The 13,765-nt window shown below is 44.8% G+C and overlaps 1 protein-coding gene across 1 annotated transcript in view; it reads left to right on the forward strand.

Moving 5' to 3' along the window:
• Positions 1-2,025: 2,025 nt before the first annotated feature.
• The window catches only part of METTL24 (methyltransferase like 24), an 85,533-nt gene continuing 73,793 nt past the window's right edge, over positions 2,026-13,765 (forward strand). The window contains exon 1 of the mRNA XM_070417919.1: positions 2,026-2,331. Within this exon, the coding sequence (XP_070274020.1) occupies positions 2,026-2,331 (306 nt within the window). The remainder of the gene's footprint in view (positions 2,332-13,765) is intronic.

Raw genomic sequence — 13,765 nt, forward strand, 5'->3', positions numbered from 1 at the left:
CAGGAGTACAAATCTCTGTATACTTTCTTATATTTACCTACGTTGGAATCAATGCTTACATTTTGCTTTTCATGATAATAAATATCCAGGCTTTTCTTTAATGATAAATAATAAAAATAATTGCTATTAATTGAGTATCATCTGTGGACTAAACATGTAATATTTTATTCAATCTTTGTAACCTTACCAGATATATAGGTCTATTTGTCCATGAAAAAACTGAGGCTCAGAAAGATTAAGTACTTTGTCCAAAGTCTCACAGCTTTTGAAAGGCAGAATCTTTTTTTTTTTTTTTAATATATTTTACTGATTTTTTACAGAGAGGAAGGGAGAGAGATAGAGAGTCAGAAACATCGATGAGAGAGAAACATCGACCAGCCGCCTCCTGCACATCTCCCACTGGGGATGTGCCCACAACCCAGGCACATGCCCTTGACCGGAATCGAACCCGGGACCCTTCAGTCCGCAGGCCGATGCTCTATCCACTGAGCCAAACCGGCTTCGGCAAAAGGCAGAATCTTGATTCAACACACAGTTCATATCTGACATCTCAGCTTACGTTGTTTATGTGAAGTTCTCCCTTAGAGTTTGTATCAGGAAAAATGCATTTGCTTGGAATCTTTAAAACAGAGCCATCTGCGATAGCTGGAGGGCCGCACCTAAGAAAAAACAGAAGTCAGTCCCAGTGAACCACCCGGGAGCCTGAGGGCCTGGTGTGCCCAGGGAATGAACTAGATTGCCTTGGGTTCTGTTACATGTAAAGAAAGAGGCCAAGTGCGTTTACAGTGACAAAGAGTAAACTGAGTCTTTCTTAAGCCAGCGGGGGTTGAGACGAGGGCCCCCAATGGAAAATTCCTGAAATTCAAGTGGGGTGTAGCGGAGCGGGCTCCATGTCTCTGTTGTCCCTTCTGTAGGCTCCTAAGGGGCGAGGATAGATCAGCAGGGGTTTAGTCTACAGACAAACATGAAAAATGCGAGCGTAAAGTATGAAAAAAAAATGTGGCCACAGCTAAAGCAAACAAACCCAAATCCAAACCTAAACCTAAAACCCAAACCACAAAAGGGTTGTGGGGAAGAATTTTACCAATATTTGCAAGTGGAACAGCCAACACTGGCCTTCAGGCTGTGAGCCTTTCCTCTGATTAATTAAGGTCAAGGTGGTGGTGAAAATGCCAGCTGGGGAGCATTTTGCTGAAAGATAAATTTGTCCCTCTGTATCTGTGCAAGACAGCAGGGAGGTGTGCGTGTGGAGCTAAATTAATTTGATTTACATCATGCCAGTATCTTCTGTTCTCTCTCCCTGCTGTCAGTTATCTTGTGGTTTTTTTCCCCCCTCTCCTCCTTCACCCCCACACATTTCATAACACGGAGAGAAAGCAGGGATTAGCTTCAGGCAGAATTTAGAAATGGAATAACTCTAATTTGATTATTCTGCACTGAGCGAGTGCTGTTCTCTCCTCCTCCTCCCTCTTCTTTCTGGAGGGAGAGAATTTGTAAACCTGAGCATAAGTGCGATGCATTTTTACATTGTGCTCAATGGCACGAGCTGCTTGACAATCAGAACTTGCTCCTTATAGCAAAACCTGGCAGCTCACCTATCCTCCTGCTGTGTGTCTGCACCAACCCTAATACTAGAAAATGAAGTTGTGGCCCAGGATCCCTCCAGTTAGGAATGCGCTTTTTCTGGCCACAGCTTTCAGCTCCACCAGGCCCCGGAGGCCGGGCAGGAGTGAGCCTCCTCCGACACCCCCGAGGTGAGGCTGGGCTCCGGGACTTGCCCAGCCGAGCCGCCTGCACCCCGGGACCCCGCCTGGCCCTCCACGCCTCGCCCTTCCAGCGGCCGGCGCGCCTGGCTGGGATGGATAAGGTTACGGCGAGGCTTCCTTGGACCGGAGGGAGGGAGGCGGGTCCGAGCCCGCGCCCTGGCCGGCGGGGGTGTTCCCACAGCTGGCAGCTCGGGACCGCGGGGCCACATCCCTGCTGCGGGCGGGCGCCGCCGAACGCAGCCCCGAGGTCGGCCCGGCCATGGCGAGGGACAGGCCGCCCGGGAGGGGCTGCAGCCCCCTGAGCCGCTGCCTGCTGGGCGCCGCGCTGCTGCTGGGCCTGCGGCTCTGCGCGGAGCTGCGGCGCGCCGGCCCCCGGCCCCCGGCCCGCAGCGCCCCGCCCCGGCCGCCCGCGCCGCACCTGCCGCCCGCGCCCGGCCCCGCGCGCGGCGCCAGCAGGAGGCAGGTGACCTACGTGCGCAGCGGGCGTCGGGCCCCGCCCGGGGGCGGCGGGAGCGGGACGCTGGAGACGGGCTGCTGCGCCCCGCGCGCGCGTCCCGGCCGGAAGGTCAGTGGCAAACGTGCAGGCTGGGGCTCTAGACGCCACCCCCGCTTCTCGACCGCCCGCGGGGCCCTGCGCTCGGGCTTCGCAGGCCGTCCCGCTGGGACCGTCAGAAAGTCTGAACCCTGCGCTCGTTCGGGCGGCTCCCCTGGTGCGTCGTTCACCGCAGCGAAGTGGGGCCGAGCAGAGTCCATGCGTTTTCCACCGCGGTTTGCTGGCGTCCCCTGTCTGCCAGCTACGCGGGCACGCGGGGCGCAGGGCGGAGTCCTGCTTCTCACTTACATTTGAGTGAGGGGAGGGGATGGGAGATGGGCACTGACAAGGAAGAAGTGGTGATTTTGTTTATATTCTGTACTTGCCCCAATGTTTTCCTCGAGGCCTGGACAGAACTGGGTCGGTGTGTGCTGTGAATGGCTTTCCCACCACGTTGCTCGCGGTGAGGAAGGTCCACTCTGCAGTGAATCTCCCTTGAATTACACCACAGACGGCGGGTGGCTGCCGCGGGGCGAGAGGTTGAGCTCCAGCACCACTTAATGCGGAGTTAATGTGAACCTGGAGGACTGAAGCAATAACGTGGGTTTGCTCTTCCTACCTCATTAGCCTCTGGGCTCACACCTCACCAAGTGGCCCAGTTTTAACCTCAGATTATGAAGCTTCTGGCTCCCACCCTCCTTTTGGAGCGCAGTAATGTACTTGGTGCTTGGGAGCGAGAAGACTGAGAACTGCAGGTATGCGCTTGCCTGGTGCTTATACCCATCAACCTCGACCGAGTGCTCTTTGTTGCCTGGTTTTTCTCTTTTTTCTTTTAAGCATCCCTCTTCCCGTTCCTCACCACCCTCCTCCGGAGGAATGAGAAAAACTCTTCCTTTGATCTCCTTTAGCTTCCTAGTTCTAACCTATTTTTTCATATCCCCCACTCACATTATTTCTTCCACGGCTTTCCTTTCCTCCACCTCCTCTTCAAGCCTTGCCCTCTCTCTTTCCCCACCACTGTGCTCCCATCAGTGTTATCTTCCTGGATAAACTCAAGTATGTTTTTCTACCTCCAGAGCCTCATTTCCAGAAGAATGCAGCCACTTCTTCTCCATGTTCCTAATGCAAGTTTAATGGTACCATGTTATGCATCCAACACACTTTGCCAAGGGCTTACCAGGTCCCAGATGCTGCAGCAGGTGCTGGGGGTACAAAAATGGGTTCAAAGTCTAGTTGGGGAGGCGCTCAGCACAGGCCTCCAGTAATGTGACCAATGCTATCATTGCAGTCTTTTTTTTAAAAAATAAATTTTATTGATTTTTTTTTTTTTTTTTTTTTACAGAGAGGAAGGGAGAGGGATAGAGAGTTAGAAACATCGATTAGAGAGAAACATCGATCAGCTGCCTCCTGCACGCCCCCTACTGGGGATGTGCCCGCAACCAAGGTACATGCCCTTGACGGGAATCAAACCTGGGACCCTTGAGTCCACAGGCCGATGCTCTATCCACTGAGCCAAACCGGTTAGGGCTCATTGCAGTCTTAAACTCTACCTGTGGAGTCAAGAAAGGCTAACTGAGAGGGAACATTTGACCTAGGACTTGATATTTCTTACGAGTTGAGGCTCTTTTTGTCTCTCTGGATATTCTCAAATGTCCCATCCTTGATACCGTCAACCCCACTCTGCACTCTTCATGTCACAGCCGCTCTTAGCCTCCATTGTTTCTGTTGTCACCTGTCCAAGAATCGCTCTTAGTCTCTACTTCAGACAAAGTGTCTATAACCAGAGCCTGTCCTACAAGTGGAAAAGTTTGGAATGCACAGACTCAGAGGCTCACTGGAGAGGAAGTTCATAGCCACCACCTTTAGGAGGCTGCAGTGATCCAGGCTGGCGTAGGTGGTGGCTCAGAGATGTGGTAGAATACAGGTGTGAGAAGTAGTTGGTTCTGGATATACACTGAGTGGCCAGATTATTATGACCACCTGACGTTTGTAGGCAAATTATAATTTCGCGCTGAAGTTGCTAGAGGGCCAGACCATTATAAATAGGGAAGCAGGTTGTTTTTGTATGTGTGTGTGTGTGTTTTTAATATATTTTATTGATATTTTACAGACAGGAAGGGAGAGGGATAGAGAGTTAGAAACATTGATGAGAGAGAAACATTGATCAGCTGCCTCCTGCACGCCCCCTACTGGGGATGTGCCCACTACCAAGCAAGGTACATGCCCTTGACCAGAATCGAACCCGGGACCCTTCAGTTGTAGGCCGACGCTCTATCTGCTGAGCCAAACCGGTTAGGGCGGGAAGCAGATTGTTTACCACGACAGTAGAAGTGATTTTTTTCTGAAGATATGTGTAAACAATGTGATTTAACAGCCTTTGAACATGGGATATATTTGAACGTGAGTGGCCAGATTATTATGACCACCTGATGTTTGTAGGCAAATTAGCCGTACACTGCATTGTATGGGATTTGGAAGCCAAAGGCCTGTTCGAACACCTTTGCTGTCTGCAGTTACCAAGATAAAACGTCTCCAATTCGCACAGGAACACAAGGATTGGACAGTCGAGCATTGGAAAAAAGTCATGTGGTCCGATGAATCACGTTTCCAGTTGCATCATGCAGATGGCAGAGTGAGAATTTGGCGGAAACAGCCAAGCACCCCACATGCATGAGTACAACCCTTCAAGCTGGTGGGGCAGTGTTATGGTTTGGGGCATGTTTTCCTGGCATGATTTGGGCCCTTTAATTCGTGTGGGACAACGTCTGAATAGCACAACATACATAAGTATCGTTGCTGATCAGGCTCATCCTATCATGTTGATGGTGTATCCCAATGGAGATGGCTTCTTCCAACAAGACAATGCGCCAATCCACGGTGCTCATATTGTGCAGGAGTGCTTTCAAGAAACATGAGGGAGACTTTACCTTGCTTAGGTGGCCCCACAATCACCAGATCTCAATCCAATTGAGCATTTGTGGGACGAAGTTCAAAGAGCCATCAGGTTCCACAACCATCAAATCTCACAGAACTGGACAGTGCTATTCATCAGGCATGGTGTCAGATTCCTAGCATCACCTTTCAACATCTTGTAGAGTCAATGCCAAGAAGAATCGCTGCAGTATTGAAGGCAAAAGGTGGCCCAACGAAGTACTGATGGGGTGGTCATAATCTGGCCACTCACGTTTAAATATATCCCATGTTCAAAGACTGTTAAATCGCATTGTTTACCTATATCTTTAGGAAAAAATCACTTCTACTGTTGTGGTAAATAACCTGCTTCCATATTTATAATGGTCTGGCCTCTAGCAACTTCAGCGTGAAATTATAGCTAATTTGCCTACATATGTCAGGTGGTCATAATAATCTGGCCACTCAGTGTATTCTGAAGGTAGGTGAGGGAGTAGTTTTCTGTTGTCACTGTCGTTTAGTTTTTTGTTTTGGAAGGAATGGATGGAAGTCAGGAATTTGGTTTTAAACATGTTGAGTTTGAGATATCCTTTAGACATCCAGGTGGAAATGTCAAACAGGCAGTTGAACATATAAGTCTGTAGTTGGAGGACATGTCCAGGTTGAAGATAGAAATGTGGGGGTCATCAGTGCATAGTGTCACTAAAGCCATGAGACCAGAGATCAACTAGGGAGTGAGGGTGGCTAACAAAGATGAGAGATTTGAGTCTGAGCCCTGGGGCTCAATTTTATTAAAATTAAGTTAGAAAAAAACAAAAGGGAATATTTGTATAGAGCAGGGGCGGGAAACTTTTTTTCTGCCAAGGGCCATTGGGATATTTATTTATTTATTTTATTTATCTTTATTGTTGAAAGTATTACAGATGTCCCCTTTATTTGTTTTCCCCATTGACCCCCCCCCCCCCTCCCCTCAACCGCCTCTTCCAAGCCTTCACCACACTATTATCTGTGTCCATGGGCTATGCATATATGCATATAAATTCCCTGGTTAATCTCTCCTCCCCCACCCTCACCTTCCCTCTAATATTCACCAGTCTGTTCCATGGTTCTATGTCTCTAGATCTATTTTGTTCATTAGATTCCACCTATGAGTGAGATCATGTGATACTTATCTTTCTCTGACTGGCTATTCTGCTTAGCATAATACATTTGGATATTTATAATACCATTTTTGGGCCATACAAAAGTATCAACTTGAAAATTAGCCTGCTATATTTGATCAATCATTTGATTAACTCACCCCTAATGCCTTGGCAGGGCCAGACAAAATGATTTTGTGGGCGTTATATGGCCTGCAGGCCAGATATTCCTCACCCCTGGTAGAGAGTTTGGTGTGTTGTAAACACTCAGTGATGGTAGATTTAATTTTCACTATTCTGTTCCAAGTCTTTAGCCTCAGCCATTCCCCAAATGTGATATGTTGTTATAACCTATTTTCTTTCCATCCTTGAACACTCAGCTCAAGGATGTTGCTTGGAAACCTTCCCATTATCAATCCTTCTTCCACGCTGATCTTCCCCCAATTTGAGATGACAACAGAAATGCATTCCCAATTTGTGACTTGCTTTGCACATGTTGTGACCTGGTAATCCATTTCAGATGGAATGTTTTGTTTCCAGAGTTGTTCTTGATGGAAAGGATTGTGTTTCCTAAAGTGATGCCTAGTCAATGCTTCCTCCTGAAAAATGCTAACACTCTTGTGTAACAAATAGAAGAATCTACTTTAATCTATTATGCATGACTCTAAATGTTTTTGGTTTAAAAAATATAAGGAAGGAGTGAGTTTATTCCTATTTTAAAAATATTATCTTTTTAGCCTCCTAAGGAAAAATTCTCCCTGGATTTCCTTCTCCCTGGCTATTTAGTTATTTATTTACTTATTTTCAGGGTATACATTCTAATTTTCCCAAATTCCTAGGTAGTGGGAATCTTTGTTTCATTTTTCCTTTTTTTTTTTTTAAGTTGGATTAAAATGTTCCTCAAAACTGGAAAGACCAGTTAATTGATCTGTTCTCCCACTTCTGGGAACAGAGCTCAATATCTTCCTGGGGGATAAATCTTGTTCCGCCTTAGCCTACCATCAAGATGTGCTGAAATATAAGCTGAAGGCACCATTAAATAATTTATAAAGTTAAAGTTTGGAAGTTACGTGTTGAACTCCTTGGATCTTATTTTACTTAATTTTTGTTTGTTGAGAATCAACAGTGTTATTTAGGTTCTTGGGTACTTGCCATAGGCACCTACCAGATTGGTTGGTGAAGGAGAAAAAGTTCCATCTATTTTGAGGATGGCTTTCTGGATGGATGAAAACCTGCATGAAATAATTGGTTTGCCGAGTGTTTCTTGTCAACATGCTTCCTTTGTTAGAGGAACAAAAATTCAGTGATTATATTGCCACCTTGATCATAGCTTATGCTTCTCTTAAAGAAAACAATCCTTATAAAAAAGAGAAGTGTAGTCCTCACTTCAGCAAGCTGTGCAAGAACTAGTTCTACATATTAAATCCTCTTTCACATCAGGGGTTCTGATCTTAGTGCACTGTGAACTGAGGGCTCATAATAATGATGGATAAATGCTGCCCTTTTTGCTTAGGACTAGCCTGGAACCCATACATTTTTGTATAGTACAGAGGCTTTAAGCATTCCACCAGGGCTTTTGGTCTCCTAATTCTGCATACTATGCATGCATCAAAGTATCACTGTAATTCTTTTTCTTTCTTTCCCTTCTCTCTGTTTTTCTGTCTGTGTCTCTTTCTGATCTTTTTTTCCCCCTTAAACAGACATTGACTATGATTACATGGGTAAAGTTCTTTTTGGGGGCACTTATAAAGGACTAAGATATGTCTCTCTGTGATTGATGCTTCTTTATGAAGTCTTGGGCAGATGTTTCCTTACAGGTTGGCAATCCACCTAAACGACAGCAGCAGAACATATAGCTCGTTTGTGCAGGAGAGGCACTCACACAGGAGCCAAGCTTCCTGAAGAAATTTCTCCTCTCTTATGGAAGATATTTTCCTTGACATTTAATATGTTGGATAGAAAAGTGACTTCTGAGTCACAGAGCCACAGAACCCAGCAATGTGCTGGCTTGGTTTGTTAGTCACAGATCCTTTGGAACAGTGTGTCAGAAAGAAAAAAAAAATGTTTCCTCTCCTCCTGAAAAACCATATGGCAAAATTTGGCCGTTCTTCATCACTTCTCTCTTCCTCTTAGTTTTCTAATTCTGCCATTATCATCAGAAAGGAAGAGGAAAAAATGGCATCATATGCCCCTTGATGTATCCAATTGCCTTAAAATTCCTTATTCTTTACAAAAAAACAAACAAACCTTGAAGGTAGGTTTGAATTGCTTGTCAAATATGGCCCAGCAGTAGTTTCCAGTACTTAGGATTTTTCTGTGTACTTACACCTCTGTCCTTCACCAACATTAATCAATCCTCTCACACTGTCCTCAGGAGGCAAAGCCTTTTCATTTTAAACGAAGTCATTGAGGGTAATTGAATGCTCTCCAGCAATACGTGGGTGTGAAATCGCAGTTGCTTAGTTTCACAGAGAGAAAGACAGGTTTTGAATAAAACTTTGATTTGCCTTCCATGGGGAACAGGCCTCTGCACTCCTTCCAAACCCCACAGTTCCTCAGAGAGCAGCCTGTGCGCAAAAGAACAGCTAATGGAGGCTCCATTGTTTTTCAACAATTGGTGGTGGAGCTTTTAGGTTTTTGAGAGCAGGTTGTCCAGTCCATTTTCTCCAAGGAATGGGAAGTCTTATCAGCTTTCCTGAATTGGATTTCTATCTTAGTCTGTGAAGAGAATCAGAACGAGGTAGTGAAACTGGAGACTGTCAAGGGTGGTAGGCATTTGAGTTTTCCATCTGTGCTGGGATACCTTTGGAGTCTTTGTGCTTGTAAGTAGTTTGGCTCTTGATTCTGTAATTCATAGAAAGTCACTGGAGCCTGCTTCATTTACCCCAAGACACACACTAAGGCTGGAATCTACCAGAGTTGATAAGCTTTGTTAATCTGAAAATAAAGTCCAAAGTGAAAGGCAACAAGTGTTTGTTTGAGATCTTAGAATAGCTATTTGGGAAACGTAGATTCAGGCAGAAACTCAAATAGTGTTCCGGTGATGGGGTGAAGGCAAGAGTTTTTTAATGAGAAAAGGAAGGGAGCCCTAGCCGGTTTGGCTCGGTGGATTGAGCATCGGCCTGCGGACTGAAGGGTCCCAGGTTCAATTTCGGTCAAGGGCACATGCCCAGGATTCGGGCTCGATCCCCAGTGCGGGGCGTGCAGGAGGCAGCCAATCAATGATTCTCATCATTGATGTTTCTGTCTCTCCCTCTTCCTTCTTCTCTGAAATCAATACAAATATATTTAAAAAAAAAGAAAAGGAAGGGAAATAATTACATGAATAGAATAAAGACATTTCTATTGGTGTTAACAAGCTAAGTTACTCTTTAGCTATACATGGCTGGTTACTGAGTCTAAAGAATGTTCACAATTATCAGTCCTTGTGAGAGGAGGTCTGCTTTCCTGTTAGCTTTACAAACAGTTGTTTGTAAAACAATGTTGGCTTGACCCAGTCCAAAGATTATTTTGCCCATGTCAAACGTTCCAAAGTTTCAAGGAGCAAGATGTGCAAGACCTTTCCTCTGGGATGGCGGTTTTGATTCCATTCAAAAATGGTTCTATTTATATGAATTTTCTTTTTTACGGTGAAATTTTTTTTTATATTTAGAAGTAGCCAGCTGGACTCAGTTTAGATGATCACAATTTTGTTGGGAGCATCCAAAACATCATAACCAGGAGCCAGTCAAACTTATGTCTTCTTTTCTCTATGAGGCCTGATCAGAGTGTTGACCTTGACCATGTCAATGTCATAGAACTTCTTCACAGCCATTTGGATGTGGTGCTTGTTGGTCTTAACATTCACAATGAACACAAGCGTATTGTTGCCTTCTACTTTTTCATGGCTGATTCGGTAGTTGGGGAATTTGATGATAGCATAGTGGTAAAGTTTATTTTCTCCTGGGGGTGCTCTTCCGAGGATATGTGAGCTACCTTCAGAGCTCCAATGTCTTGGGGTGACATCGGAAGGTGGGTGACGGGTGGATCTTCTTTTTCATGTGGCTGTGGACGCCTTTCAGCACTGCTTTCTTTACCCTCAAAGCCTTTGCTTTGGCTTTGGAGGGGCAGTGGCTTCTTTCTTTGCTTTCGGGGCCATCTTCATGAAAAGCCATTTATATCAATTTTCTCAGCTTCTTTTAAAAGCACCCCTTGAGTTCTCTAGACACCTCACATTGGTTCCATTAATAATCTAAGGCGTTTTCTGCTAATAGAGGAGGAGAAAATTTGTTGTTTAAGAAGCATTTTTATTCTGCTCAAATGATAGAAACAAAATTGAGTTTTATGAGTCTACAAGACCATCTGTAATTTAAACTAAAAGCAAGATGGGTTGTTAGTTGATGGCTCAGGAGGTAAATTTGACCATGAAGAATTTTGTTGGAGTCACACTGTGTTTTAAGTATTTGAACATACACATCTTTAGATGGGGCATATAGTGTCTAGTGGAGTCCAGCTCAGCTCTCTCTCCATTGACATTAGCTGTCTGACCTCTGAAGGGATTTGAAGTTGCAACCCCTGAGCCAGATGTCAAAATCAACAGTTAGCCAGATGTTTTCCCAGTGAGGTTAAGGCTGCTAAACTCAGTTGCAGCATGGCACATAGATTTGCAAAAGCTGAAGGTCCTTTTAAGTCATTTGTAGTATAGAAAGATGAGTTATCCAAGACTTGAGTTAGATGCTGGGGTGAGTAAGATTGTAGGGGAGTATGTTTAATGTAAATCTTCTTTTGGTTGTAAACAGTAAAAATGGATGGACCCTGGCCTAGCTTAAGGAAAAAATAGCCTAAGACCCGCCTCCCTATCCTCAAAGCCATTTTTAGGGAAAGGGGAAAACTTCTCTAAGTTACCACATGAAGTCAAATCCTTGACATTCCTTAATTATTCATATAGTTATTGCACAGTTTTGCCCATAGGATTTTGTTTTTTTCATATTTTATTACATTATTTTAACTAGTCCAGTTCAGGGCTCTTGAGCGTGAGCACCTAGAAATAGAGTGTAGTTTTGTTTTGTTTTGTCTTGGTTTGTTTTTAATAATGTCCAAGCCTAGCATTTATGATTCTGTGTGTATTTTTTTTTATTGGTTAACTATTTCTCTGTTTCTCTGTCTACATGCATTCTTATAGATAAACTTATTTCCAGGTAGCATTTGGCAGTAAGTTGGCAGCTTGTCTATACTTCTGATATTTTTATTGAGGTGGGTATATATGCACACAAGATCTATGTAGATGCAATGTTTTGTTTGTTTTTTTGTTTGCTTAGGAAAAGTTATTTATGAGGACTTTAAATAGAGAAAGTAAATATAATCAGTATGCAGCCCATGATCCCAATTAGAGTTCTCAAACCAGTTAGAGTCTTGTGTTTTTTGAGCCGTACCCCCCCCTGGACCCCCCCCCCCCCCCAACCCCCGCCCTGTAAATGCAGGAAGGCACTTCACACACACAGCTTCTCCAGAGCATCTGAATATTTCAAGCCTTGTTTGCAACTTGCTAGTTTGGGATTCTTTTTTTTTTTTTTAAATATATTTTATTGATTTTTTACAGAGAGAAGGGAGAGGGATAGAGAGTTAGAAACATCGATGAGAGAGAAACATTGATCAGCTGCCTCCTGCACACCCCCAACTGGGGATGTGCCCGCAACCAAGGTACATGCCCTTGACCGGAATCGAACCTGGGACCTTTCAGTCTGCAGGCCGATGCTCTATCCACTGAGCCAAACCGGTTATGGCATAGTTTCGGATTCTTTAAGTCTGGTTACTTCTGTATCTGGACTCTGGGTTGCAAGTGACAGAACCCAACTGAAACTAGTAAAAACAGGGATTCACTGGAAGGGTCCTGGGGTAGAACTGAAGGAAGAGCTGTGGAAACCAGGAAGGCTCTTGGAACTTATGAACTGACATAAGCATTGAAGACCTTAGTTGTCCATAGTACCCATTCCCACAGATGAAGTAGGTATTTATTGTTCTTTTTTTTAAAATCACACCTTTGAATTTCCTTCTTGTGTTGAGGAATTCTCCACCTTCCTCAGAAAAAAGCCAAAAAATACTTTTTCCAACTTTTCCTTGTGCCTAGTGCACTTTAGGCCTCACCATTCCGAAACACCTACATGAGAGTTTGGATTGTACCTTAGAAATCTGAGTGGCACAAGGACCACGAGTAGCATGGTGGCCGAGATTTAGCAGAAGCACCCAGCATCCAGGTGGTGAAATGAGCCCTGCGTGTGTGCCCAGCGGTGGGGCTGTGGAGTCTACACTGGCATGTAGAGTGGTATTTCTGCCCTTAAGATTCTGTAAGTGAATAAATCTTCAATCAATTTATTTTCTACTTAACTAGCCAGAGTGGTTTCTATTGTTTACAACTAAGAACTTTGACAGATCAGTAAATTAGAACTGACAGTTCAGAAGGTTACAGCTGTAACTTTCTCTCTTCAATTTTGCTTGGCCTACGTAATTCAGATTTTGGGACATGATTTGGGTCCAAGTGAACTATGGGCTGAGAGACCTTTCCCTGACAAGATAATCACATTTAGCATCAGATACTAAATTTCCCAAATCTGTAACTTATCACTAGAAACATGAAGCCCTTTTTCATGGTGCCATTTGGGTGGGATATAGGGCCAGGGGGGCCAGTTTATGCTGTGATCACAAGCAACTGTCAAATCTCAGGGCTCATCCTAACAAAGATGTATTTATTCCTCATGCTATGCATCCATTGCCGGTTGGTGGGGGGGGGGGGGGGGTGCTGCTGCTCTGTGCTGTCACTGTCCTCTCTCTGGACCCCAGACTGGCAGTACAGCCACAGACTGGAATATTGCCTGTCACCTGCACAGAGGGGTGAGTGCTCTGGGCATCTCCAGTGGCTTTATTAAATGCCTGGCTGGAGGCCACACACAGCCCTCCTGCTCACAATCCCAAGGCCGTAGCTGGTTGCTGGGCCCTACCCAGTGCAAGAGGGCAGAAGTCAGAGAGCTGGAAACATTGGTTGAGCAGAGCTTGCAGCCACCCCAGGATCCTTCAATCATCCATACCTAAATGGACATCATCTAGGGTATGTTCCAGGCTTGCCGTCTTGAGTGCCTCGCTAAATATGCACATTCGGCAGTGTTAAATAAAGCATGGGAAGCTCTTCCAGGGGCCTAGATCTAAAATGAAGCAAACAACTGAATTCGGCAGAACAGTGAAATAAAACAAGACTCTGTTTACATCTTATAAACAGTGCTGTGACGTGTCCTGGAGTTTGTTAAAGACAACGATTCTTGTTGACATTATTTATGCTGGAATTTTTTGCACAGAGTGGCGATGGGATGATGGTCTGCAGGCCTTTTTTTTCTCCCCCCGAAAAAAGCAAATTATTTGAATAAATAAAGTCATGAGTGTAAATGAGC

This window comes from Myotis yumanensis, unplaced genomic scaffold (assembly GCF_028538775.1).
Source record: "Myotis yumanensis isolate MYYU_CA2020_CCGP unplaced genomic scaffold, mMyoYum1.0.hap1 SCAF_6, whole genome shotgun sequence".
Classification (NCBI taxonomy): domain Eukaryota; kingdom Metazoa; phylum Chordata; class Mammalia; order Chiroptera; family Vespertilionidae; genus Myotis; species Myotis yumanensis.